The sequence below is a fragment of the Acaromyces ingoldii genome (assembly GCF_003144295.1).
Source record: "Acaromyces ingoldii strain MCA 4198 unplaced genomic scaffold FA10scaffold_1, whole genome shotgun sequence".
Taxonomy (NCBI): domain Eukaryota; kingdom Fungi; phylum Basidiomycota; class Exobasidiomycetes; order Exobasidiales; family Cryptobasidiaceae; genus Acaromyces; species Acaromyces ingoldii.
Genome location: NW_020290247.1, coordinates 2,128,599 through 2,154,238, shown reverse-complemented (window position 1 = coordinate 2,154,238; position 25,640 = coordinate 2,128,599). Strand labels below are relative to the sequence as shown.

The 25,640-nt window shown below is 57.6% G+C and overlaps 10 protein-coding genes across 10 annotated transcripts; 5 read left to right on the top strand and 5 right to left on the bottom strand.

Moving 5' to 3' along the window:
• Positions 1–4: 4 nt before the first annotated feature.
• Positions 5–2,409, top strand: FA10DRAFT_264099 (hypothetical protein). Its single transcript, XM_025520513.1, has 6 exons — positions 5–333; positions 410–477; positions 548–1,571; positions 1,635–1,781; positions 1,851–1,987; positions 2,058–2,409. Exons 1-6 carry the CDS (start codon positions 81–83, stop codon positions 2,166–2,168), a joined length of 1,740 nt encoding a protein of 579 aa, XP_025380649.1. The 5' UTR covers positions 5–80; the 3' UTR covers positions 2,169–2,409.
• Positions 2,190–3,389, bottom strand: FA10DRAFT_264098 (thioredoxin-like protein). Its single transcript, XM_025520512.1, has 2 exons — positions 2,694–3,389; positions 2,190–2,613 (listed from the first exon to the last, which is right to left on the bottom strand). Exons 1-2 carry the CDS (start codon positions 3,225–3,227, stop codon positions 2,449–2,451), a joined length of 699 nt encoding a protein of 232 aa, XP_025380648.1. The 5' UTR covers positions 3,228–3,389; the 3' UTR covers positions 2,190–2,448.
• A 97-nt stretch (positions 3,390–3,486) lies between these two features.
• Positions 3,487–5,815, top strand: FA10DRAFT_23104 (NOL1/NOP2/sun family putative RNA met). Its single transcript, XM_025518842.1, has one exon. It carries the CDS (start codon positions 3,577–3,579, stop codon positions 5,749–5,751), a length of 2,175 nt encoding a protein of 724 aa, XP_025380647.1. The 5' UTR covers positions 3,487–3,576; the 3' UTR covers positions 5,752–5,815.
• Positions 5,758–10,298, bottom strand: FA10DRAFT_298834 (AIP3-domain-containing protein). Its single transcript, XM_025524652.1, has 3 exons — positions 9,504–10,298; positions 7,364–9,431; positions 5,758–7,287 (listed from the first exon to the last, which is right to left on the bottom strand). The coding sequence occupies exons 1-3, from the start codon at positions 10,077–10,079 to the stop codon at positions 5,879–5,881; spliced, it is 4,053 nt and encodes a 1,350-aa protein (XP_025380646.1). The 5' UTR covers positions 10,080–10,298; the 3' UTR covers positions 5,758–5,878.
• A 146-nt stretch (positions 10,299–10,444) lies between these two features.
• On the top strand, positions 10,445–13,167 carry FA10DRAFT_264097 (hypothetical protein). The gene is made up of 3 exons (XM_025520511.1): positions 10,445–10,993; positions 11,050–11,554; positions 11,623–13,167. The coding sequence occupies exons 1-3, from the start codon at positions 10,483–10,485 to the stop codon at positions 12,926–12,928; spliced, it is 2,322 nt and encodes a 773-aa protein (XP_025380645.1). The 5' UTR covers positions 10,445–10,482; the 3' UTR covers positions 12,929–13,167.
• A 24-nt stretch (positions 13,168–13,191) lies between these two features.
• Positions 13,192–15,068, bottom strand: FA10DRAFT_283089 (general substrate transporter; the record flags this gene model as incomplete). The annotated part of the gene is made up of 4 exons (XM_025523818.1): positions 13,192–14,399; positions 14,460–14,803; positions 14,859–14,910; positions 14,984–15,068. The coding sequence occupies 4 exons, from the start codon at positions 15,066–15,068 to the stop codon at positions 13,192–13,194; spliced, it is 1,689 nt and encodes a 562-aa protein (XP_025380644.1).
• Positions 15,069–16,496: 1,428 nt separating this feature from the next.
• FA10DRAFT_247670 (MFS general substrate transporter) lies at positions 16,497–18,711 on the top strand. Its single transcript, XM_025519463.1, has 2 exons — positions 16,497–18,084; positions 18,150–18,711. Exons 1-2 carry the CDS (start codon positions 16,620–16,622, stop codon positions 18,599–18,601), a joined length of 1,917 nt encoding a protein of 638 aa, XP_025380643.1. The 5' UTR covers positions 16,497–16,619; the 3' UTR covers positions 18,602–18,711.
• On the bottom strand, positions 18,422–20,640 carry FA10DRAFT_23019 (hypothetical protein). The gene is made up of 2 exons (XM_025518814.1): positions 19,896–20,640; positions 18,422–19,832 (listed from the first exon to the last, which is right to left on the bottom strand). The coding sequence occupies exons 1-2, from the start codon at positions 20,503–20,505 to the stop codon at positions 18,748–18,750; spliced, it is 1,695 nt and encodes a 564-aa protein (XP_025380642.1). The 5' UTR covers positions 20,506–20,640; the 3' UTR covers positions 18,422–18,747.
• A 69-nt stretch (positions 20,641–20,709) lies between these two features.
• Positions 20,710–24,086, bottom strand: FA10DRAFT_236909 (patatin-domain-containing protein). Its single transcript, XM_025519091.1, has 2 exons — positions 21,629–24,086; positions 20,710–21,565 (listed from the first exon to the last, which is right to left on the bottom strand). The coding sequence occupies exons 1-2, from the start codon at positions 23,966–23,968 to the stop codon at positions 20,789–20,791; spliced, it is 3,117 nt and encodes a 1,038-aa protein (XP_025380641.1). The 5' UTR covers positions 23,969–24,086; the 3' UTR covers positions 20,710–20,788.
• A 143-nt stretch (positions 24,087–24,229) lies between these two features.
• FA10DRAFT_264093 (hypothetical protein) lies at positions 24,230–25,425 on the top strand. Its single transcript, XM_025520510.1, has one exon. The coding sequence runs from the start codon at positions 24,289–24,291 to the stop codon at positions 25,333–25,335; it is 1,047 nt and encodes a 348-aa protein (XP_025380640.1). The 5' UTR covers positions 24,230–24,288; the 3' UTR covers positions 25,336–25,425.
• The last annotated feature ends 215 nt before the right edge of the window (positions 25,426–25,640 follow it).

Sequence of the window (25,640 nt, the reverse complement as noted above, 5' to 3'; positions counted from 1 at the left end):
TCAACATCGACAGTCGAGCGCACACATAGCCGACAAACAAACGGCATCTTGTCATCACCCTCGCCGGGCCCCTCGTCAGCATGGCTTCGCACGCAGGGAATGGCAGCGGGAAGACCAATGGCGATGCGAGGCAGAAGCAAGCGGCTCATGCAGCTCCCGCTGCAAAGGAGGCGCCCCCCGTGAGCGACCCTGCCGAAAAGCACAGGGATGTGGGCACCGACGAGGACCCGTCGCAGGCCGCCCTTCGTCCGCGGCTTGGCCATGCCGACGACGAAGATGACGATGTCGATGACGAAGACGAACATGCCGGTGATGATGCTAAGGAGCAAGTCGGTGAGTCTTTGGATTGTCAAACACGCTAGCAGCGGCATCAGCAGGTAGCAGTTGACTGAAGCAATCTGGACCCTAGATGAACAATTGAGGAGAAAAAGGGATAGAGAAGGTAGCTTGGAGCCGTCCTTGTCCTCTTCACAGCAGGTGTGTTTCCTCATTAATCTGCTCCCATCCTCCCTGTAACGTCGCTGACGTGTGAGGTCTGCGCATACAGGGAGCATCGACGCCCGATGCGATCCCAACGAAGAAGAATCGACTGCAGACCGACATCATTGGTGAGGAACCCGCGTCATCATCCACGGCGGCAGCAGGAAGCGCAGTGGGCCTCTCGTCGTCTCCCTCGAGGAGTACAGGGGGTCTTCAGGAAGGGGAGAAAGTGGGGCAAATTCGCAAGAGGGTGCGGGACCTGAGTTGGAAGCAGAGAAAAGAGGGCCACCGGGATGACGGACTAGAGGAAAATGATGAGGACGAAGAAGAGGAGGGGAAAGTAGATGATAAAGAGAGCAAAGAGAGTGACGGCGAAGGGGAAAAGAGCCAGACAAAGGCAGAAATCGAAGGCAAACCCCCTCCTCTTCCACGACGAACGCAGCCCACGTTTGAATCCTTCTCTTCGTCTTCTTCAGGTGCGCCTGCTCCTGCATCCTCGTCTTCGCCGTCAGGCGCTGCAGCTACTCCGGTGCGCAAGCAGCCGACCTTTTCGCTGTTCTCCAGCAGCTCTTCGCCCTTCAGTAGCGCAACTGCGAATGTCGCTGGACCCAGCTGGCTTGCCGGCAAAACGACGTCGTCATCCACTGGGATCAAGCCGAGTACACTGGGGACGAGCGTAGGTGGAGGCGAATCTTCGTCGTCACCCTCCCCCGCGCCTTCTGCACCGCAAGCTTCGTCATCAACGGGGTCCTCAACGCCCAAGGCTGCCGCAAGTGGAAACAAGCAGCTCGGCTTTGGCGCCTTTGCAACAAGCAAGCCTTTCTCATCAGTGCCCTCTGGGAGCCCATCTCAGGCCAAGTCTCCCTCGGCTGTGTCTTCCACTTCGTCTCGCTCTGACCGCCAGACGAGTGCAACTGCCGATGCCGTTGCGAACGGCACGGCGGAGCAAACCGACGAGAACTCCAAGCGCGTCGCGGAAAAGGAGCCGAGGAGCTTTGACGATGTCTTGCGAGAGGGTGGCGGGGCTGCTAATGACAAGTCGACTACGACGAACAAGCTCAGTACACAGCTGGAGCGGGGCGAAGCAGACTGTGAGTTGCTCTTTCAGCAGCAAGAACGACTGACTCATTCCATCTTCTTTCTTCATATCGCAGTGCGGACAGGAGAAGAGAACGAAACCAGCGTCTACTCAGCTCGTGCCAAGTTGTACACGATGGCGGCCGACAAGAGCTGGAAGGAGCGGGGAACGGGGACGGTGCGGTGCAATGTGCCAAAGAAGGATGCTGGCTCAGCTCGACTCGGTAAGTGATGTAACACCGTCGTGCAGATTAAGTGGCATCTTGTTGCTTGCTTACGCTGTGTCTCCATAGTCATGCGAGCCGAGGGTGTGCTGAGGCTCATCCTCAATGTCAATCTGTTCGCCGGCATGAAGATCGATGTCGAGCAGGACAAGTTTGTCAGGATCGTCGCGATGGAAGACGGCCAGCTCGTCCACTTTGCTCTCAAGGTGGGTATCGTCTCCTCTTTCCCGCCGTTTACATCGTGTCATACTGACGAGCACGGTGCCTGATCTTCAGCTCGGGAACCCCGCGGTGGCTCGAGGGTTCCTCGACGCCGTCAAAGGCTGTATCCCGGCAAAGAGCGCTGGAGACAGCGCGGCAGAGCGCGATGTCGGCGAAGTTGCATGATACACCCCATTTGCACTCTCACCAATAACGTTCTGAGATTGCCGCTGGCAGCTCCCTCTGCTCGATTTGCTTCGGTCCCACACCACGTACGGCCCGACAAAGAAGGCGAGGGCCATGGCCAAGAAGGAGAGGGAAAAGAAAGTTAAGAAAAAAAGGGGTACTTGTCATTAATTGGCCTCTTCTAAATGATTCTCGTTGCCTTTCAATCAAGTACTATTCCCCAGGCAACGACACTGAGAAAACTCGTCATGAAGTCGACGATGAAACGAATGGGAAAAGACTACAGCTTGGCGTAGGCGTAAGGACCGCCCTTCTCGAGTGCCCGCTTGTATGCCGGCCGAGAATGAACCTTGGCGACGTAATCCTTGATGGACTGGGGCACATTGGGGACCCGGCCTCCGCAGGCGGCCTCGAGAGGAAAGAGCATTTGGTAGTCGGCAGCAGTCTGGCAGGGGGCAGGTTCACCAGTCAGCCAACACAAAGTCTGATCACAACACCAAAGAGAACGAGGGAAAGGACACTCACGGGCCCACCGTCCTTGTCGCCACCGGCAAACCAGCCTCCGGCCTTCTTGCTGAGCTCGTTTCCGATGAACTCGACCTTGCGGTTGTTCTCAGGGTCAACAAAGGCGGAGAGGATTTGTGACGTAACGAGCGAGACGAGAGGACGGGTGAGGAAGCTGACTCGCTGAGGAACGGCCGTAAGGATACGCTTGAAGACAAACGTCGGCATCAGGGTGCCCTCTGCAAAGTGGCTCCAGTACGAGTCGTCGATCTGGCCATCCTCGGACGTGGGACTGCCCTTGCCCTTTGGGCTGCCGTAGCGTCGGATGAGATACTCGACGATGGCGCCACTCTCGGCAATGACACGGTCGCCGTTGTCGGTGTCGCTGATCACGGGCGACTTGCCCAGTGCATGCACATCCCTCAGAGCCTTGGGCGCCAGCATGGTGGGCTCACGCTGGTACTTCTTGATCTCGTAGGGGATCTCGAGCTCTTCGAGCAGCCACAGCACCCGCTGCGAGCGGGAGTCGTTGAGGTGGTGAACGATGATAGTCATGGCTGGCTGGCTGGCTGGCTGGCTGGCTGGCTGACTTTGGCTCCTGAGATCTAAAGGTTGTGGTAGGGAGAAAAGAAGAGCACTTTCTCCACCAGCAGCCCAGACTTCACCCCAGAGCTTTTCTCTCCTGATCTTCTTTCGGTTCCGGCTCGGGGGAGCTCTCCACATCCGAACACCGTGCGTCGAAGCCACGTTTTATGGGTGCACCATACTGACAATTCGGCCGACGCCTTCCAAAATTTTTAATTTTTTTGGCTCCTTCGCTCGACGAAAAAAGAGGGAAGAGGACAAGCCGATCAGAAGAAGAAAGGTAAGCCAACACAACCAACGTCGACTCAGTCAAAAGAAGATGGGACGACGAGCAAAGAACAAGCAGCCGCCTCCGGCGCCGTTCCGGGAACCTGGATCCGCAAAGAGGGGAGCAGGACCGAAGAAGGGAGCATCGGCCAGGTCTCAGCCTGCTGCCGCCAAGAAGGGAGCTGTTCCTGCAGCGCCGCTGTCCAAGATCAATGGAAAGGGGAAGCGCAAGGCCGACGAGTCTGACGACGACAGTCAAGACGAATCTGTCGCTAGAGAACCGAAAAAGCTGGCAAGGACTTCAGCAAAGTCTGGTCTGAAAGAAGAGCGAGCCTCCATCTTTGACGAGGACGAGGAAGATACGGACGAGGAGGAGGAAGAGGATGACGATGACGAGTTCGAAGGACTGGATGCCGTTGATCTTGATGGGAGCGACGAAGAGGACGAATCAGACGACGAGGTGGAGTATAGCGATGTCGACGAAGACGCGCAAGGCGGCAGTGAACGAGACAGCGAAGAGGACATTGCCGGCGAGGTCGATGATAGAGAGGGAGCCGAGCCATTGGACACGGACGAAGAGATGGCGGCCTTGGGCCTGCCAAAGAAGGGCACGAAGCTGAGCAACAAGCAGAGGAAGAAGGCGCTGGCAGAAGCGGAAAGGCTGGAAGAGTTGCTCAAGAGTCAGGGTCACTCGCTCGAGGATGACGACGAGGCAGGGGATCTAGATGCCGACGACTTCGAGGGAGCTCTCCAAGAAGGCGGCGCTGATGAGCAGGACGACGATGAAGAGGACGATGATGAAGAGGAAGGCGAGGGAGAAGAGGAGGATGAGGATGAAGAAGGCATGAAAGATGACTTCATTCTCCCGACGCTGGAGGACCGACTGCGGGAAAAGGAGCAGGGCGCGGACCTGCAGGTTGTGCAAATGCGGATTCACGAAGTTGTCGCTGTGCTCAACAACTTCAAGAAGCTCGCCACCGACGGCCGGAGCCGAAGCGAGTACGTGGATCAGCTCCTCGACGATGTCTGCAACTACTACGGCTACAACCGTTTCCTGGCTGAGCGCTTCTTCAACATGTTTACGCCATCAGAAGCTATCGAGCTCTTTGAGGCAAATGAGACACCGCGGCCCGTCACAATCCGCACCAACACGCTCCGGACCCGACGCCGTGACCTTGCGCAGGCTCTCATTAACCGAGGTGTCAATTTGGAGCCAATTGCGGGCAAGTGGACCAAGGTCGGATTGCAAGTGTTCGAGTCGACGGTGCCGATTGGTGCGACGCCAGAGTACCTCGCAGGTCACTACATCCTCCAGGCCGCCTCTTCCTTTTTGCCCTGCATCGCACTCGCTCCGCAGCCCAATGAGCGGGTCCTGGACATGGCTAGCGCGCCCGGCGGCAAGTCGACTTACTTGTCTGCGCTTATGCAGAACACCGGCGTCGTCTTCGCAAATGATTCCAACAAGGCGCGAACGAAGAGCTTGAGCGCAAACGTTCATCGCCTGGGCTGCAAGAACGTCGTTGTCTGCAACTACGACGCGCGACAATTCCCTAAAGTGATCGGAGGCTTCGACCGTGTGCTCCTCGACTCGCCCTGCTCCGGCACTGGCGTCGTCTCGAAGGACCCCAGTGTCAAGGCGAACAAGTCTGAGAGGGATCTGCAGCTTCTAACGCACCTCCAGAAGCAGCTGCTCCTCTGTGCCATCGACTCGGTCAACCCAAAGAGCGCCACGGGTGGCTATGTGGTTTACTCTACCTGCTCGATTCTCGTCGACGAAGACGAAGCCGTGGTTGACTATGCTCTCAAGAAGCGACCCAACGTCAAGATTGTTGACAGTGGCGTGCAGGTCGGCAGGGACGGCTTCACGGCCTACCGGGAGCGGCGCTTCGATGCGAGGATGAACTTGGCGAAGCGCGTCTATCCCCACACGCACAACATGGACGGCTTCTTCTACTGCAAGCTGAAGGTCGAGCCGCACAAGAGCACAAAGACCAAGGCGGGCGAGGAGAGAGAAGGCAGGTCAGAGACGTCGACCTTCAAGAATGGAACTCAGGCCGACAGGACTCAGAAGAAGAAGGGCAAAGACGCTTCAGCATCGGTCTTTGACGACGATGAAGACGCCGTGCTGGTGGAGAAGACCAAGCAGCGACAAGAGAAAGTGAAGCAGCGGCGGCGCTCGTCGCAAAAGATGGAAGCCTCACCTGTCGACGACGATGAAGACGAGTAGTGAATGCATTGATCTCTCTCGCTGTGTTTCCTTCGCTTAGAATCATGCCATCAATACTACTGTGTTCCAAGCTTGAGATTGAGTAATGAGAGATGGAGCACCTTGAGAAAAATACTAGACATGAAGACTATCCACTTCCACCATCATTGTCGTCGACTTCGTAGCTCCCCAGGCCTTCATCCTCGTCTCCTGTGCCACTGCCACTCTGCTGCGATTGCTTTCCTAAGACGAGCTTGCCCGGCGGCGGGAGGCTGCTGACCTCGGCAGGTGCGCCTCCACTCCCTCCACCTCCAAACATGGCTTGAATCGTGAGCTTGTCCCTCTTCTGCCGGACCCGCTCAGCCTCCTCGTGCCCTCCCGTCTTTCTGAGTGCCTTGCCATCCACAAAGCCCTTCAAGGCGCTCTCGAACTCGTCCGTCTTGGTTGCCTTTTCCCTTTGCCGGTTCCGCTCAGCGGTCTGAAGAGCCCTCAACCGTTTCTCATGGTCAACGGCCTGTGATCTCACTTCGAGCATCACCGTAGACAGGCCCTCGTGGCCTTCTTCTGGCGGAGGCGGGTGATAGGGTCTGAGCGCGGCGACACCTGGGATCGCGCCACCGTTCCGGTCTGGCTTCTCATCTGCGCCCATCATGACGCCCCTCTGCACACCACGGAGCTTGACGACCTGCGTAATGTTCTCAAAGACCTCCATGAGTGCGCCGTGGTCTTCTCTGAGATCCTGAATTAGCCCTTCTTGGTGGTTCAGGAACTCCTGCTCGTCGACGATATTTTGCAACTCCGACTCCCACGTCTTCTTCCAGGACGGTTTGACAGTCTCCACGTACTTTTCGAGGTCTTCGAGTCCCTTTGTCGCCTTCTGAATGTCTTGCGAAATCGACTTCATCGTCGCAGGCTTAGGCTTGACGCCGCGCTGGATAACATCGAGCTTGAGATCGTCCACCGTATCCAACAGATCCTCGACGAGCGTCAGAACTTCCTGGCTGGACGTGTCCAGGCGAGACTTGCCCGCAACAATAAAGTTTCGTTCCGTCGGTAACTCCGTGGCCGCAATCGCTCGGACCTTGGCAGATTGTTCGCGGAGACTCGCAAGTAGAGCTCCAATGTCGCCATTGAAGTCGCCCTGAATTTGGCGAAGAATGGCCAACTCCCTCCGCACGTTTTGCACCTCTTCGTACTGCATCTTCAGGTCACCAGCAAAGCGGCCTGCTCCCAAATTGGGCGTCGATGCCCCCGTAGAAGAGGTAGCGTGATCGCCACCGCCGTTGACGGCACCCTCGTCTCGAGAGGGCATCATTGTCTGACGCTTGTACTGCGCCACACGTGCACCCGCCATGGCGAATTGTGCGTCAGTTATCTTGCTTGGCGTCGTGGGGGGCAGCTGAGCCGAAATGGTCCCTCCTGCGTAGTTGTTCGTCGCATTCGCAAGAGCCCTAGCAGAGTCGCGCTCTCGATCGTAGACGGCCGCCTTGAGCTCTCGCAGCTCTCGGCTGATGGTCCCGAGCGAAAGGTCAAGATGTTGTTTGACTTGGTCGAGGGCTTTGGAGAAGGAGAAAGTGATCTTATGTCAGTCGCTTTACTTTCCATAAAGCTTTGAGGGAAAGGCTATACTCACGCTCGATGTTAAGCGTCAGAACGCATCCTTCGCCTACATCCGCCAGGTCTTCGAGCTCGTACGAGACACCGCTGCTGATATCCTTGATGTAGATGGCGGGAAAGTCGTCCTTACCGGGCGAGTAGGTGAAACGATCCATGAAGAGCATCCTGAGCTTCCCAATCGTCAAACCACCCAAAGGAGCCGAAGGGTCTAGCTCCAACGTTGCCCTTCGCGTCTGCCTACCCAGCTGCAGAAAGACGCCCAAGGTATTGGAAGAGGTGGATGCTTGAGGAAATGAAGAGACCTTTGGTGTCGAGCCGTCAGCCGCGTCGGTGATGCCCTTTTGGGAGGCTGGGTTGGCAAGCCACCGCGAGGCCGAGCCCAGGTTCTGCGCTGCATCCAGCTTGGCCCGCTCTGCAGGAGTAGGCAGCGGCGGCATGGCAGGCTGCGGGCCATTGATGTTGTGCAGCGAAGACGTGGGGATTGGTGGCATGTCCTGAGGCTCATGGTCGGGGCTCGTCCCTTGAGCATCGACAAAGGGCAGCGACTCGGTACTGCTCATGGCCTGCTGCTGCACCGTAGGAGGAGCAAGCCTGCCTTCTCTTGGGCTTGTCACGCTCGATTGCTCAGGAGAGGGATCTTTCTTTGCCTTGTCATCGAGAGAATGTGACTTTGAACGTGATTGCCCGTCATCACTTGCGCCTACATCGGGCGATGTGACCTCCTGGATCGCATCTGATGCCGACAAAGCACCGCCCTTGTGTCGCTGGGCCGTTGGCGTCCGTCCAAAGTAGTCGACGCTTCCCTTCTTCGTCGTCAAGTCGTCGGGCGTCTCGTTGCCTGCCCGCATCTGCAGGCGTCGCGAGCCAACGCGGGAGTGGCTGGGGCTATCTCTCCTGCTCTCTGGCATTGGGCTCTGAGCACCATTCGAACCAAGATTGAAGGAGCTCATGCCAAAGCCCTGGTTGAGCCCAACGCCCATCTTGTTGAAAGTGTATGCGCTGAAGCGTTTGCTTGCCCTTCGCTCGAGAGCATCGCGCTGCTTCAGAGCTCGCAGGGATGGGTCGGCTGGATCGGCCACCTCTTCCGTGCTGACGTCCGCCGACGAGGATGGTAGCTCGCGTGAGCCGCTGCGAGGCGACTTGCGGGAGGGCCGCGACATGCTCCCGCTCGGCCGATACGAAGAGGGAGGCGGCAGTGCTGTCGTCGACGATGGCTCGCTTGAAGCTGGCGCATCGACGAGGGAGTGGCGCACGAGGCCATCAGCAGATTTGTTCGCCTCTTCCGGTCGATCACCAGACTCAATGGCTGATGTCGAGGGCGTCTTCGAATGAGCCTCTTCTGTACCTCGGTCCTTTTGGCTCTTTCGCTTTCGGGGCCCGGCAGGGTGACTTCCCGTCGAAGAGGTCGCCTCTGCATCTCGATTAGGCAGCGAAGAGCTGCTATCTGACCTCTGAGCGGGCACTGACGACACGCCTCCTCTGGCGGCGCTGTTGACAATGTCATCGATCGGTGGAGCAGCTGTAGGCCGCTTCGCTGTCTCCTGATCGAGCCTCCTCTGTAGCCCAACGGAGCCCCTCGAAGACTGGCCCGAGCTTTTGGATCGCTGTGGATCTCCGTCCTCTGTCTCTGTACGGGCTGGAGCAGACTCTGATTGGCTCAGCTTCGAGGTTCTCTTGACGTGGCCGCTGCTCTGCTCCCGACTTGCTTTTGAGGAGGATCGAGATTGATGCAAAACGGCCTTGTATTCAGCCTGCTTGGCCTTGAGGCCTTGAAGCAGGCTAACGACAATCTGCCGGATCCGGGGCAGGTGAACATCCAGCACGGCTGGCGAGGCATCCTCGGACAGGCACTGCTCCAGGCAGTCTCGGAGGTCGTCAGGCACAGACGCCAAGTCGCTCATGTCGATGCCGTAGCTCCCAAATGCCACCTTTGCCACGCCAAAGTCGTTGCCGAGCCGCACATAGACATCAGAGACCTGCGACTCGGTCCGCTGGCCGATGGACCACTTTGTCAAAGACTCCAGGAGCATCTTGGTAGCTACCAGCAACCGTGTGACTGATGATTCCATATGCGAAGTAGAGTACTGTCATTTGAGTGATGTCAGTATATTGCCTCTGACTGGGAAGAGTAACGACAGCGCGGCACCAAGACTCACCCGCATCACTGTCGGATCTTGCATACCCAATGCTGAAGAAGAGGTGGAGGAAGGCAGGGGTACTGCTTGCACAGACTGAGGAGAAGTAGCTTGCTGTTGCTGCTGCGTCGTTCTTGTCGAAGAGGTCGGCGAGGTGGCAGAAGTCTCGGCGACAAGCCTCTCCCTCGCTAGCCTCTCCCTTTCCTTTTCCATCGCTCTGTGCTCCTCGGGGAGCATGCTGTGTTGTGGGCTGGGAAGCGGCGGCGGTCGCCCGTAGGAAGACGCTCCGGCTGGAAGGGGAGGCATCGCTGGCACCGAGCCAGATGCTGGCACGGCCGGTCTCCTGCCTTGTGGCAGGGTGCCAGCACTCTGCGGCGGAGTACCTCCATACGGCGAGTTGTAGGGGGAGGTGCCCGCTGGAGCAAAGGCGCCGTTGAAGCCGATCGAACCCGAGGAAGAACTGAAGCTACCCTCTCGTCGGATTGGCGAAGGTCCCGATGGCGGGCTTGCCGGGTGTTGCGATTGGCCTTCCGCATTCTGGGCCCCTCGCGCCTTTTCGCGATCACGCCGAAGCACGTTGCTCAGCCCTGGTAGCATTCTGACCTCTGCAGAGACGCAACGAGGTGCTTCGACTGGTCGATAGATGGGCGAATCCGAAGCTGCCTCGCTCTTCCTCGTCCGACTGCCTCTTGTCACGCGGCCAGGGCGCGCGGGCAAGCTGAGCGCGTATCCTCTTTCTTGAGGATCTCTGCGAGCGAGCCGGAGTGCCCTTTGGTCTACCTTTTGGCCCCCTCTTTCCAAGTCGGAGTTGCAACGTCGGGGGGTGCCGCGGGGGGGAGAAGATGTCAATGGACGCCAGTGATGCGGCTTGCCCTGGTTCGAGTGTCGGTGCATGAGCCGACACGTGGTCGATCAACTCAAACTTGACGGGTCAGTGCGCGATGCAGTTTTTGACGAGAAGACCAACACCCAGCCACGGCGCAGGACGATCCGTGCCGCCATGGCGCCGAGGGTCCTCTATCATTGCCCATGCAGCACCACTCCGGCCTATCTCCAGCACACTTCAGCTTCCTCCTCATCCTCGTCCTCCTCCTCGGCACCGTCGCTCGCACCCTTGGCCTTGTCGCAGGTCAAGCCACCCATTCCCTCATCGAGCGCCTACCCACTCAGCTCACTCTACTTTTGCGAAGAGTGTGATTCGATCCGATGCTCGCTCTGCGTGACTGCTGATGTGGGCAGCTATTACTGCCCCAACTGTCTCTTTGATGTGCCTGCAGCAAGCGTCAAGACGGAGAGGGCGCGGTGCGCTCGCAATTGCTTCACCTGTCCTGTATGCACCCATACCTTGAACGTCGTCCCTTCGGACCCAAAAGGACACCCAGACGATGACTGGGACCCGACATCACCGTCTGCGAGTCTGGGAGAGCCGCCATACTACCTCACTTGCACGGTGTGCAGATGGGACAGCAAGGAAGTCGGCTTGACCTTTGAGAAGCCCACTGGACTGAGTTGTGAGGTTTTTGCATCCTTGTCCATGCCATTGAAACGAGACTGATCCGTGACAAAGTGCAACTGCAGAGAATTGAAGAGAGCGCAACCGAAAACATCGAGTTCAACCAGCTGCGGGCACACTTCGAGACCTACGTGCGCACGCAGGCTCCAGCTTCGTCGACGCAGGACAAGACAGGAGGCAGCACATCGGCGGCGCAGACGGCAGCAGCTGCTGCCGCGGCAAGGTCCAGTCGTCTGCTCCGCGATGTCCCTTCGCTGGCCAATGACCCTCGTTTCATGCCCTCGTACTCTGGTCGTTCAAGGTCGACGCGAAGGACGGTGGCCAAGCAAGCCACGGAGGAATTCAGACCGTACGAGGCCCTCACGTCGCCTGATCACGGAAGAGACGCGAGGAGGTTCGCAGGACCTCAGCAAGACCTCGATGATGGCAGGGCTCTTGGCATTGTGGGGCGAAAGGAACAGAACAGGCTCGAGTTCGCGCGCAAGCAGACGGACGAGACGATGCTCAGCAGTCTGGCACAGCGGTGGGACTCGCTATGGGATGAGAGTCTCAAAGTTAGGTATGTCGAGTGCCGTAGCTAGTGTTTGACGGCAAGTGCTCTTGGGACTAATCAAATCCTGCGATTAGCGATCTGCGACCGACTAGAGTTCTCCTGAAGACAAAGCAGACGAAGCGATGCCCGACCTGCCGACACATCATCGTCAAGCCGGATCCAAAGGCGACGTCAAATCGCTTCAAGATCAAGCTCATGGCCCTCAACTATCTACCAGAGATCCAGATCAAGCCTCCTGTGCCGCTCTCGACGGGACAAAGCAATAGCAATCCGGCCACGATGGAGGAGAGAAGGAGAAGCGTCCTCGCAGGTGGCTCGAGCAGTGGCAGTGGAGGGACGCTAGCACGTCGGAGGCTCGTGGCTGGCTCCGTCAGCGGCCTCTTTGGGTCAAGTGCAGCTGTCAACGAGGACAGCTTGGTTCCAGGCCGGTCATACCTCTACGAAGCCATCTTTTCAAATCCCTTGGACGATGCGATGGTCGTGCGTCTCGCCATTGGGCGGCACTCGAACGACAGCGAAAGGACCAATCCCAAAGCAGAAGTGGAGGCGCAAGTGCCAGTATCGCCAAGCAAACAGAGCTCTTCATCCGCTCGACCACACTGGCAGGTGTCACCTTCTACGAGCACCTTCCCCATTTCGGCCTTCAACGAGGCTTGGGAGCTGGAAGAAGATGATTCCGAGCTCCTTGATCAGGCGACCGATCGCGAAGATCGAACTCGAGTCGGCAGCAGCAGCGGAGGAGCGGGAGGAGGAGATGCGGACTACGACGTCTCGACGGACAATGACGGCGACTTCAACGACGATCGCGAGCAGAAGCGAAGCAGGACAGACATGGGTGGGAACAAGGAGAGGAGGAGGAAGGGCGACGGCATCCTGAAGAGAAAGGGTCACGAGACTACGATTGCCTTTGAGTGCGTGCTGGGGAAAGAGGCAAAGGGCGAGATCCAGTTTCCTCTCCAGGTCACCTATACCTACTCGCCTGAGCCTGATCAGGAAGAGGACAGAACGAAGAGGGCAGACAGCGCATCGGGCGACAAGTCTTCGTCAAAGTCATTTACTTTCTGGACCATCGTCCATCTGGGTCGCGTCTCGTCCTTGTCCTTGACAGATGCGCAGGGCGGATCAGGGGCCGCTGCAGGCGCGACAGGACCGAGCCAAACGACGGCAGAGGCCAGACGTAGTGCTCTGGACAAGCGACGCAGCATGATCGGCCTCGGGTCTGCAGGAGGTGTCAGCACGCTGCGGAAGCTGAGCGAGAAGAGGGAGCAGAGCGTCGACGAGGAGAGCGGCGCTCCGCCCTCGCAGGAGCACCAGCAGGTTGCCGAAGAAAGCAACGTCCCGAGAGACAAAGGCAATATGAGCATTTCGCTGGATGGATAGGATGTTTGGCAAATACCGCAGATGTCCTTCATCCCTTTCCCTTTCTCAAGTAGAGACAGGCGCCCTCACTTTATGGACAAATTTTATGGAGCAGGGTCCGATTCCTGGCAACGATTGTGAATGCTCACCGCTGTACTGTCACCCATGAAACAATGCAAGGCAATCAAGAGTGATAATTGCACGGGTGGAATACAAGAGTGGCGAAGAAAAGGTCGTCAATGAGTCGTGGAAAGTCGAGAGCGTAAATACCAAAGGAAGTTCATCTATAGACGCTCCTCCGCGTCCCTGACGTCAGCTGTTGTCTCGTCCGCGCCGGGCGTCGAAGACTTCTTGCCGTCTGTTCGCGCCTTGAGGTCGTCGTCGTCTTCTCCCTCTCCCGAGCTTGGAAGCGACTGCTTGTGCATGTCAGGCGAGAAGGCGCCGTCGGCTTCGACCTCGGTCATGTAGCTCGTCCACTTTCTCGCGGGCACCCTGCGGTTGATCATCTCGTTGATCTCCTCGAGGGTCCTGCCGAGCGTCTCGGGGATGCAGAACCACGTGAAAGCAATGGCGATGAGCATGCCGCCTCCATAGATCCAGCCGATCTGCGCACCAAGGCCAGCCTCGTCGTCGTCAAAGAGGTAGGGCAGGGTGAAGGCCACGACAAAGGCAGAGATGAAGAAGCAGGCTGTGCCGAGCGACATGAGCTTCTGCCGATTGCTGCCCACGGCGCATTCAGAGGCGATGCTCCACGCAAGTGGACCCCACGCCAGGTTGAAGAAGAAGACGTAGATGCAAATCATGGCGATCAAGCAGCGATTCTGCGCCGTGTTCCGCTCCAGTGTGGGAATTGTGCCGAGGCCACCGCAGACGAAGAGGGCGATGAACATGGGGACCGACGTGGAGAGCAGCAGGGGTCTTCGGCCAAATCGGTTGACGAGGAAGAAGCTGCAGAGGACGCCGACGACCTGAATGATGTCCACAATGATGGTGATGAGGAAGGCGTCGTCGACACCGCTGTTGGCAAAGAAGGTGGTCGTGTACGAGAAGATGAACTGAACGCCCGAGATCTGCTGTGCTGTCAGGGTGCCACAGACAATGAGGAGCTTGCGACGCTCGACGCCGTGCATGAGCGAGCCCCAGCCCATCTTTCCCATCTCGTCTTCCTCCCTTTTGGCGTCAACGAAGCTCTTGTATTCCGCCTCGATGACCGCCGTTGGGTCTGGCTGTCCACAGTTGATGCGGTGCAGTGACTTGAGAGCTTGTTCGTCGCGGCCCTTGGTGACGAGCCATCGAGGTGATTCGGGAAGAATGAAGATACCAATAAAGAGGACCAGGGCAAAACCAAGGTTGATGCCAATCGGGATTCTGTATGCGCCAGTGTCGGTCCGATCCTTGGTTCCCTGCGAGACACAAGCTCCGATGACTTGTCCGATGGAGAGCAGCAGTTGCCATGAGCCGACGACGGCACCTCGGATAGCATTAGGTGATACTGAGAGAAACAGTTGGGTCAGCTGCCTGGATCACTGCAAGCAGACACCTTGACACTCACCTTCACCAAGGTAGAGGGGCGTGCTGTTTGCGACGGCACCCACACCCATGCCCAGAATGGCTCGTCCGACTCCGAGGAGGGGAATGCTGCCGGCGACAATCAACTGAAGCACGGAACCGAGCGTGAGGAGGAAGACGGCGTAGAAGAAACCACCGCGTCGGCCAAAGCGATCGCCGACAGGTCCAGCAAGGAGGGCACCGACCACTTCACCGGCCTGGATGATCGACGTCAGGACAGCCCTCTGCGAAGAGGTAATGTCGATCGTTGGTTGGCCTTGGTCATCGACGCCTGGGGTACCATAGTCTTCCTTGAACTTTTGCATTTCAAGCAGGCCCGTCCAGTATCTACGAGGAGGGTGTCAGCACAAGGCGGGCCGCCTGATACCTCTTCGTCACTCACGTTCCATCGTAGCCATAGAGGACAGCGCCAAAGACGGCAATCGAGCACAAAACTGATGGTGGAGGAACAGTTCAGTTTCCCTTTCCTCGTTCAGACTAGCTGGAGCTTTTGCCTCGTCAACTCACGAAGCGGACGAACGTTGGCCTTCGAGAAGAGTCTCGTCTCTCCGACGACAGGCCCCGGCGGCTTTGCGAAAGATGCTCCACCCATGATGCTACCGCGAACGAGGTGCTTTGAGTGAGGATGTGAAGAGAGGGGGACAGAGCGGGGAAGTGATGGGTCTTCAGCTGCCCCTCCTCCTGCCTTTATAGAAAGGGTCAAGAAAGAAAGAATCAGGCAAGAAGGAACCTTCGATCTGGGGCACCACATTATTATTGTCTCTCCTCGTTCAATTCGGTACCTTGCGAACGTCAAGCCAAGCAGCACAAGCGGGCGTCATCCCACCCCGCCTGTCCGGAATCCCTCGGTGTGTTCCTCGCCTCTGGCCTCTTGGCTACACACACCAGCCGCTCTCCGGCACACCAAGCCAGGACCGAAAAACAAGGCTAGGCATACACAGACATATCCCCTCGCCTCTCCTCGAAAGCCTCGACATGCTGTCCCACAGCGGTGCTTTTGCCGGATTACTCAAGTCGATTTTGGGTTGGTTTTTTTTGGAAAGGCGAAAACAAAAGTAAAAACGTTCTTCCGCCCGAAGTTGGACCGAGGTTAGAGCGCCGCTAGTGGCCAAGAATAGAGAGAGCAGCAGACGAGCTGTGCGGCGAAAATCTTGGTCGCGGTCGAATTCCCAACGATGCAACGAACACGGCAGCTACTACGTACTACTACTACTGTACAGTACGCTACGTGCTACTTACTTTCTGCCACTTCGCACCTTTTGCTATTGTTCAAGTAATCTGCCAACATCGTACCAGACGATGCTCACGCTGCACAAACCACGCGACCGATCAAGGCAAGCCGGCAGCCTAGCGCAGCCAGGACCAAGGGTCTGCAGCAAAGCCACCCTGTCGTAAATGATGTAGAGCAAAACGCGCAGAACTGAATCACATACGCACTACTGTCAAGGACGAGGCTTGCTGCTAGCGATTCTAGCAGAGCTAGCGAAACCGTCTCAAGCCAGAAATGCCAAACAAGGAAGAGTGGAAGTGGCAAAGATGACAGAGGGCACGTTCAGTTACGATAGGAGCCAGAGCCTCCTCCTCCTTGACAGAGCCTGGATGCAGTTCCGATGACGTCGCGCGTACCAAGATCAACGGACTTCCAACCCAGAAGAAGCCCGGCCAGTCGGATCTTGTCGGTTGTCATTACGAAAAAAAAAAAAAAGGCTGCAGCCACGGAATTAATCTGATGTGGAATTTTTTGAGACCCTCGGGTTAATCTAGACGTTCCGGCGTTTTTTCTTTCCCTCAACGAGATGCTCGTCAGCTCCTTCCGTCGAAAGGTCAAGGCCAGGCAATTGAATCGTTTCGTGATCGGAGAAAAGGCTTAAGAAGACATGGATGCATCAGAGGGCGAGAAGCATTTGAATGACTGTTTGCTATTGCCTTGTCGGCACGGAAAGGGAGCCCCGGGCTGGGCCCCGGGAGCTCCAGAAGCCAATAAAGACCGGGGACTTTTCTGCCCCAAGAAGCTTCGAAGAGGAAAGGGGTGTTGGATAGAAAAGTACAAGAAGGAGCAGTGCCCCTGACAATTTCTCTTCTCACCGGCTCACACGACTGTGTGACCCCTACATCCTCCTACATTTGCGAGTGAGACGGAGAGATGGTGCTCAAGGCCACTTCGATCCACTCAAACTTCTTCCCATCGGGGGAGAGATACGCCACCGCCGATGCCCACAACGACGGGGATGCCGACGTGACAGCGAGCACCACGCCTGCCGGCGGACCGACGCCGTCCGGTACAACACCAGCGGCATCCCGACGTCCCTCGACGGAGGAAAAGGCTGGCGCTTCCTCTCCACGAGGCTTCTTTAAAAGGAAATTGTCTCAGAAGAACGGAGGAGATTCCGAGAAGCCTAGCTTCGAACTTCCACACGGCGCTCAAGATGGGAACATTATCCTCGTGACCTGGGACGGAGACGATGACCCAGAGAACCCGCTCAATTGGCCCAAGGCCAAGAAGAACATGATGACGGCCATGCTCTGCGTCATGTGCCTCTTCATCGGTCTTGCCACCGCAGGGTACGCCAGCGGCTTGCAGGAGATGACCAGAGAGTTTCAAGTGAGCGCAGAGGTTGGTCAGGTTGGCTTGTTCTTGTTCAACGCCGCCTTTTCCATCGTGCCCCTCTTCCTTGGCCCGCTCTCGGAGTTCATCGGCGCAGCCCCCGTCTATCTCTTCTCGTACGCCGGCTTCGTCCTCTTCTTCATCCCAATCGCTCTGGCCAAGAACATCGGCACGGTGCTGGTCTCGCGCTTCATCCTCGGTGCCTTTGGCGCCACAGGAACGACCATTGTTCCCGGAACATTGGCGTCGATCTGGCGGACAGAGGAGCGAGGCAACAAAGTCGCACTCTTCTCGTTGGTGGCTGTGCTGGGAACGGTAGGCGCTCCCCTGTACAATGGTTTCATCGAGCAGCAAAAGGGATGGCGCTGGATCGAGTGGGTGCAGCTCATCGTCAATGGCGCCGTCTTCATCATCGAGCTCATCTTCCTGCGCGAGACGCGAGGAAGCGTTATTTTGACTCGTAGGGCCAAGAAGCTCCGCAAGCAGACGGGCGACCAGCGCTACCGTGCCCCGACGGAACTCGAGGCGCCTTCGCTCAAGGCTCTCCTCCATGCTTCGACTACGCGTGCCGCACTCCTCCTTGTTCGCGAGCCGGTCGTCTTTACCTTCAGCCTCTGGCTCGCCTATGAGTGGGCTCTCATCTTTGCCCTCTTCAGCGGTATCCCTTTGGTCTTCCAGGGCCTGCACCGTTGGGGCACGGGTGTGGGAGGCCTGGCCTATATCGGCCCAATCATCGGCACTTTCCTCGCCTGGGGCATCAACTTCCACGCCGTCAAGCTCTACGATAACGCACGGGCCAAGAATGGTGGCGTTCCCGTCCCCGAGGCTCGCCTCTACTACGCCACCGTTGGGGGCATCCTCAGCACCATCGGCATGTTCATCTTCGCCTTCACCTCGTACAAGCACGTCCACTGGATGGGTCCCGAGATTGGCCTCGTACTTCTCATCATGGGAATCTACTTTGTCTTTGACGCCGTTCAGAACTACCTCAGCGACGCATATGGTGAGCACTGACGTCACCCTTTCCCGCTACCAAACAGAAAATTAACAATGGTGTCCTTGCAACAGGATCTGAGTACGGCGCCAGTGCCATCTCTGCCCAAGGCTTTGTCCGCAATCTCTTGGCAGCCTCGTTCCCGCTCTTTACGACGCAGATGTTCAACACGCTTACGATTCCATTTGCCGGTCTTCTCCTTGCCTGCCTTCTGGCGCTCGCTGTTCCTCTGCCGTTCATCCTGATCAAGTACGGCGAAAGAATCAGGGCGAAGAGCAGGTACGCGGCCACAATGACGGGCATCACTCCTAACGACGACCAAGAAAAGCAATCGCGCGCGGCAGAGGACCCAGTTCTCGGCGCGACAAGGAGCCGTAAAATTGTGTTGATGAAGAAGCAGCAGCAGTCGACGACAGAGCCGGTTCAATCCGAGGTCATGCAAGGCAGCGCCCCTGTCTCTGCAGAGGAGGAAGAGAAGGAGAAGAATGATGAGGCTACGGCTAAAGATGCCGATGCCGACTCTTAGGAACTTGACAATAAAACCACATATCACCGCTCGGACACATAACTCAACCTACTCCTTTTCCTAAGCATTTATCTCTAGATTTGCAGCAATATAATCACGATACATGAACGATTGTAGTAGATCTAGGCAAAGAGCAAGGAAGAGGGCTAAAGAATGACAGTTCGAGGGTCGTTGTCGGCTTTGTCGGGGGACGAGTCGGTGAATGAGTCGGTGGAAGAGTCAAAGTAAGGGTCACTGGGCCCGATAGAGCGATCTTCGTCGAGCCATGCCTCGAGATTCCAGCTCGCAATAATTTGCTGATGTTCTGCACCCCACTGGCCAACCCAGTTGCGCGACATTGTGTGCGCCAACGACCGGATCTCGATGGTGGGAGGGACGCCCGTTCTTCTCTTGGGCGCGCCTGGCATCGAAGCACTCGACAGGGGTGCGTTGTAGTAGGCCCTCGTAATTTGCCAATCGACGTAGAAATCAGAGAACGTCTCGGGATCGTAGGACGAGACGACGACACGGATGGGCCTCACGTTTTTAGTCGCCTTTCCTGCTGCATGCGGGTAGACGACAAGGGCGTCAAAGAGAGACCTCTGGGTCTCGAGGCCAGTCGCATTGGGAACTGCGCCCAGAGCTGACGGCCACGGTTCGATCAGCTCCACCGTCTTCAGCATCCCTTCCTGACCCGGTCCAGACCCTAGCTTCGGCACAAGATTTGAGAGCAGCTTCCAGTTCGGCGGACCTCGTTGATATTGACTTCCGCGTAGCGGAACAAGAGGCATGATGAGTCGCAGATGCTCGACATTGAGAAAAGGATTTGCTCTTCTTCCGCCTCGTTCCTCAAACGTCTCCTCAAAATTAGGCACGAGGGTGTTCGTGAGCGTCAACGTCCGTAAGAATGTCCCGAACGGTGCTGGAAAGTTCTTGTCAGAGAATCGTGCTGGCGAAGGAGGCGCAGGACTCTCATCCACGAGAAAATCCATAATTTCCTGTCTTGCGACCAGATCATTCACGTCGGCCTCGACTCGTTCGCACGGAAAGCCGAGGATCCTGCCTGTGTTGAAGCTTGGAATGAACGTCTCCTGAAAGACAAAGTTGTGGTACGGCTGGCGGACGCCGGCGCGTTCTGTGAAAGTATTGGCGGTTGAGGCGTTGCAGATGCTCAATGCTTCGAGTCGGTACAGCAGCGGGAGTATAAATTGGTAGAGTTGCGTCGAGACAAAGGTTGATTGTAGCAACTTGCCTGTCAAGAAATCTGTCAGTACGTTTCCCTGTTCATCCGCTGAATCTGCTTCCGTCGACGCACCAGAAATCCACAGTCTTTTGACCCTCTCTCTGAGATCGAGCGATAACCAGCCGCCGTCTTCTCCACCGCGCCGAAGAAGTCTCACAAAACTGCCAAATGTCCGCTCGTTGCTCAATATGACAGTATGGAGTGCCTCTTCCAACGTCCATCTCCTCACGTCCTTGCAGACCCGAAGCAAGCTCTTTATCGTAAACGTGTCGCGCGCCGGCGCTCGGCAGAGGTGCTGATATCGCTCATCGGGGGGGATGCAGAGCGACTTGAGCGTCCGCTGCTGCCTTTCTTCTTCTCGAGACGTGTCGGACGAATCGCGCGGAGTCCGGAACATGTCGTCCAAGGGATCGGGAAGCTGCTGGATCAGGGCGCCATGGCATCCTTGGCAATTATACCTGTACGAGTAGATGGGGCTCATCAATTGCCCATTGCGGCTGCGGGTGCTGTAGCTGTACATGGCCTGACGAGTAGCGAGCTGAACAATCCGTAGAATAATCTCCCCAGGAAGTGGCGGGAACGGCAGCGCATCGTCTTGCGTTTGGGAAGGCAGGGCCTCGCACAACGACGAGAGGGAAAGGGAGGAGAAGAAGGAGGTTGGTCTTGCTTCTGGAAGCGTCATGTTGTAGGTTTATTCGTCGAAAGGTATCTCTAAGTTGAGGAGTCTTTGCAGGTCAGTCGCTGGTGAGTGTGTGTGATGGAGGGAGGATGTCAGACAAGGGGAGAGGATATGTTCGCCAAGGAGTGAGAAGCGGTGCCTAGAAAAGGCAAAGAGCATACCTGATGTGCCTGTTCATGCACCCCCGACGCCTGCTCAGCAGCAACTCCTATAATAATCTATAGATTCGATGTGTACGCCTACCCAAATTAGAACAAACTACGGTAATTGTACAGTACATGGAGTCCTAGTCCTCGGCATCGCTGCTGCTGCTGGTATCAGAGCCGTTGCCATCGTCGAGCTCGTCCATGTTGGCGCGGTCGTTGAGCCACCGCATGCCGTCCTTTCTGCGGATGCTTCCCCGCGTGCTCCAGTCATCGTTGGAGCCCTGCCTCTTGTCGTGGGTATTGCTGCGCATGGGGCTGAGAGCCGCTGCCGTCAAGGGCTCGTCGAGTGCTGAAGGCTTCCTCGGCGTGAGTGCAAAGTCGTTGGTAACGAGTTCGCCGCCAGCCGAGGATGCGTCATCCTCGTCTCCCTCCTCTTCCTCGCGGAATCGTCTTGCTTTTCTTCCGCCGTCTCGCACATCCACGCCGTCGTTCATGCCAAGCGACCGTGCTCGGATGTCCCTTGGAAGTAGTTCGCCGGGCGTAGATACTTCTGCGAACCCTCCGTTGCCGACTTCGTCTGGAGTCGTGGCGTACCCCGGCGTTATAGCCCCAGTCTGCAGACGCTGTAGCGGTCCGCGCATGGGCTTGTACGACTCCTCGTTTGTTCCGTCGGTGTCGGACAGATTCGGCCGCTTGGCGTCTTGCTCTTGTGAAGTGGACGTCGACATTGGCGCGCTTTCTACGCCTCCAAATGATTCTGCAGCCGCCGACAGGGGGCCCCTGCTGATGGACGAGGGCGTCATGGGAAGCGAAGCGCCAGCGGCATTCTTTGCTCTCCTGCTGCGCAATGCGCTTCGTGTCGCCCGCCGGCCCGTCTCGATGGCTCGCTCCAGCCGTACCCGGTTCTCGATCATGTGCTGCCATCGACGTCAGTGATCAATTCCTATTCTCTGGTAGCTGACAGAAACGTGGAGACTCACCAGCTTGGGAAAGGTGACGCTGAGACCCACGCGCATCATCCTCGTCAGCTCCTTTCGGTCGGGATCCGTCAGGATGCGCACCCAGTCCCAGGCCCGCGTCTTTGGCCAGATTGTCACTGCGCCGCCAAACTGCTGGAGAAAGACCGAGGACCAGTCTTGGCCCAGGATGGCGGGGAGCAGGTCGAGGTCGCGGATGATCTTGAAGTTCATCGAGAGGTGGAGCTTGAGCACGTGCTCGCTCGCGCTCAGCAGGAAGCCGCCCCGCCATCCCTTGCCCCTCCGATGGGCCACGGGACGGCCCGGCATGCCCTTTGGAGCAAAGAAGAACAAGTGCACATGCGGGTTGACCTGGCTCACAATGGGATAGTTGACGTTGAAGAGCGAGTGGAGATCCTGAAGGGGAATGTCGACGCGCAGGCTGCCGTCCTTGAATCGATGGCCCCAGTTCCAGGGTACGGCATGGCCCGACTTTGTCTTTTGCATCAGGCAGACAGGGTTGAGGATGCCCGGGACGGCGGCCGAGGCCAGAAGGGAGCTCCAGATGATGCAATTGGGCGCCGTGTGGTAGTTGAGCAGCTTGACGGGCGAGTGCCGGTCCGAGGGAATGACGGAGATGTTGAGCACTTTGCCTGTGCGAGCATAGGCCTCTGCAAAGGTCAGGGATCCCATGGTGAAGAACTGCGCCTTTTCGGCCCACTGGATGAGATCGAAGCGGGCACCGGTCCTGTACGCACGTGGAGCCCAGATGCGAAATGGCTCCTCGCATGCCGTGATGCGGTCGGCGAGCTCGGGGACGAGAAGCCTCTTGAGCTCGTCGTTTGTGCGTGTGCATGCCAGGGCTGCGATGAGCCCACCGGCCGAGGTGCCCGTGATGATAGAGGGCAGGAGACCAGCGTCGAGAAGCGCCTTTACCAGGCCAATGTGATAGTAGCCAAAGCTGCCGCCACCGGACAGGCAGAGTGCCGATCGACCCATGTTCTTCTGGACACCCCGGTAGAAGCTCCTCTTGGCCTCAAGGCTCAGTCTGTTCGTCCTCTGCACATACTCGAGGGCCGCCTCGAGCTCGGTGAGGTAGCTCTCGACCAGATACTTTGTGCCGTAGAATGTCTCGCTGTACAGCCGGAAGTTTTCCGTGCCGGCAAAGTTGTTTCGCAGGCAGAGCTCGAGCACACCGATGAGATTGTCGGCGTCGTCCTTTTCCCGGAAGCTCCGGAGCGAGTGCATGACCTTTTTGACGAGGATCCAGTCGTAGAGGCTGCTGGCGTCCTCCCGCTTCCAGGCCTCGTAGCCCAGGTATTCGTCAAACTCGAGGGCGACGTCGCGCCACTCTTCGCCCGTCTGAGCCTTTCGCAGGCGTTTGCGAAGCCGGCCCTTTTCGCCACGCCAGGCGATAAAGTACTCGACAACGTTGACAATCTGGCGAATGAGAACGTAGGCGAAAAATTCGAGGGCGATGGTGACAAAGATGGCGAGCAGGAGGGGGAACCGAAAGAGGCTGTAGAGGAGGCCCTCTCGGGAGCCACCGTCGCTGACACCCCTTGCTCCCCGCTTTTTTCGCCTCTTTGTCCTCTCGCGTACGGGAGCAAAGTCGGATGCGGCGGCGATGCGGCCCACCTTTCGAGGATGGTGGGTGGGCTGGGTGGCCGTCGGCTCGGCGTCCTTGTCGTCGTCAGCCGCGCCAGTCGCCTCCCCGGGCTGCACCTCGCTCCTCTCGGCCGTCTTGTCTTTGGACCCTTGCCCGCCGAGTCTGAAGAGGCTCGAAGTGGCCTGGATGGCCAGTGCGCTCGTCGCCGCCGCCGGCTCCTGTTGGCCTGCGTCGTCACGGAGCGCCTCGGCAAAGGCAGCCACATCGTCGGGGTTGGAAAACACCATGGTGATGAGAGGGTCGAGCTCCTCTTCTTCCTCGCCTCGGGGCGATAGGATGGACGCAAAGGCGCTTGTCCTGCGTGACCGTGGTGCCCGAGGTGTTGGATCGCCCTGCTCGTGCACGCTCCCATTCCGAGACTGACGACCACCCCACCATGACGAAGACGACGACGATAGCGCTGGCTTCTCTTTCACCCCCGGCGCATCCGCTGCTGCTGCTGCTGCTGCTGCTGCTGCCGACTCAAAGCCGCCGCTCTCGGAGCGGTTGTGATCGTCGGGCGGTATTCCCGAACCGGAATTTCGCTTCTGTCTTCGATTAAAGATGCTGCTGAACTGGAGCGAAGAAAACGGCGACGCGTTTGCGCCTGTGTTCTCTGTCGCTGTCGCTGGTGGCCGCCGTGGCGTCGTAGGAGCCGTGGCCGTCGACTTGGCCTTGGCCCTCGAAGAGGCGGGGGAGGTCGATGAGCGAGCCATGGGCTACCCCTCGTCTCTTCTCTGGTGGACGTGATGATCGTCACAGACGTCGCCTCGAGAGGGGAGGTGGATGGATGCCCTTCGCCTGCGCCAGATCCCTCTTCCTTAGTTGAAAACGCAGCTTTGCGAAAAGACCGCCCGCGCGCGCCTTTCTCCTTCCCCTCGTTGGGGATCGAAGCGGGGCGTGTGGAGGTGAGTCACGTGGCTCACTGTCTTTTTTTTTTTTTTTTCAAAAACTTTAAGTCTTCAGTGTCCTCGCCCTTTTTTTCAACTTCTGGAGAGAAGGAGAGAGAGTGTGTGCCTCAAGACGGAAGATGAGCATGGAGGAAGAGACGACTCTCGCGCCGGTCGCGCAAACGGAAGCGGGAAAAGATGGGTCGAAGGGCAAGAAGCGAGAGCCGCTAAGACGCCCAAGGGGCAAGAGAGGCGGTGTTAAGCACCAGCGAAAGGAGAAATCGTCGACGTCGTCGAGCAAGGGGCCTGCTGCTGTTGTCAAGGGCAAGGTCAAAGGGCAGGGCAAGAGTGAAGGCAAAGGGCGAGGCAAGAACGACAAGCCGCCATCGGACCATGCAGCAAAGATTGCAAAGTTCCACGCCCTCGAAAAGAAGATTGCTCAGACGGACGATGCCGAGGAGAAGGCGCGGCTCCGCGAAGAGCAGGGCGGACTGGACGCATACCAGGATGCCAGTCTATTTGGCGGAGACCGGCAGCGCGGGGGCGAGAGCGGCAAGTGGTGCGCAGAGAAGTTGGAGCTGCTGCGTGGAAAGGGCAGGCCAGTGAGGCTGCTGGACGTGGGCGCGCTGAGCGGGACCTCGTACCAAAAGTACACGTCGTGGATCCAGGCAACGAGCATCGACATCAACCCGCGCGGCGACCATGTGGAAAAGTACGCTTTTCTCGACTACCCCAAGCCGGCCAGCGACGAGGACCGCTTCGACGTGGTGGCGCAAAGCCTCGTCGTCAACTTTGTGGGCGACCTCAAGGAACGGGGCAGGATGCTCATCCATGCCCACGACTACCTCAAGCCGGACGGCTACCTCTACCTGGTGTTGCCGCTTGCATGCGTGACCAACAGCCGTTATCTGGACCATGAGCGTCTCCGAAGCATCCTCGACTCGTGCGGCTGGAACGTTGTTGTGCAGGATGACTCCAAGAGGCTCACCAGGTGGCTCTGTCAGCGAAAGGGCGCGCTTTCCAGCGAGGAAAGTGGCAGCATTGGAGAGACAAATAAAGGGAAAAAGGCAAAGAAGGGCAAGCGGAACAACGACCAGGCCGAGTGGGACGGCACCGAATGGAAGAAGCAAGAGATCAAAGTCGGTGCCACACTCAACAATTTTTGCATCGTCGTCAGGAGAGATGCTCAATGATTGCCACTCTTGCACAACTACGTTCTGTACTTGTACCCCTATGCATCGCCATTACTGTTGCCATCATTATCATTATCATTAACATCATCGTCATCACCGTCGGGAGTTTGACAGATGCTTGCCTTTCATTCGTCGTCGGACCACGTCTGGGTTTTAAAGTCCGCACAAGAACAAAAGAAGGGCCAATCTGAGGTAAGCCACACACCACTATATGCATCACTGTCCTCGGGGACAGACCGGGAACGAAGGATTTGTGAGATCTATTCCCACACTCTGATAAGCGCATCCTCTTTCCTCGACGACGT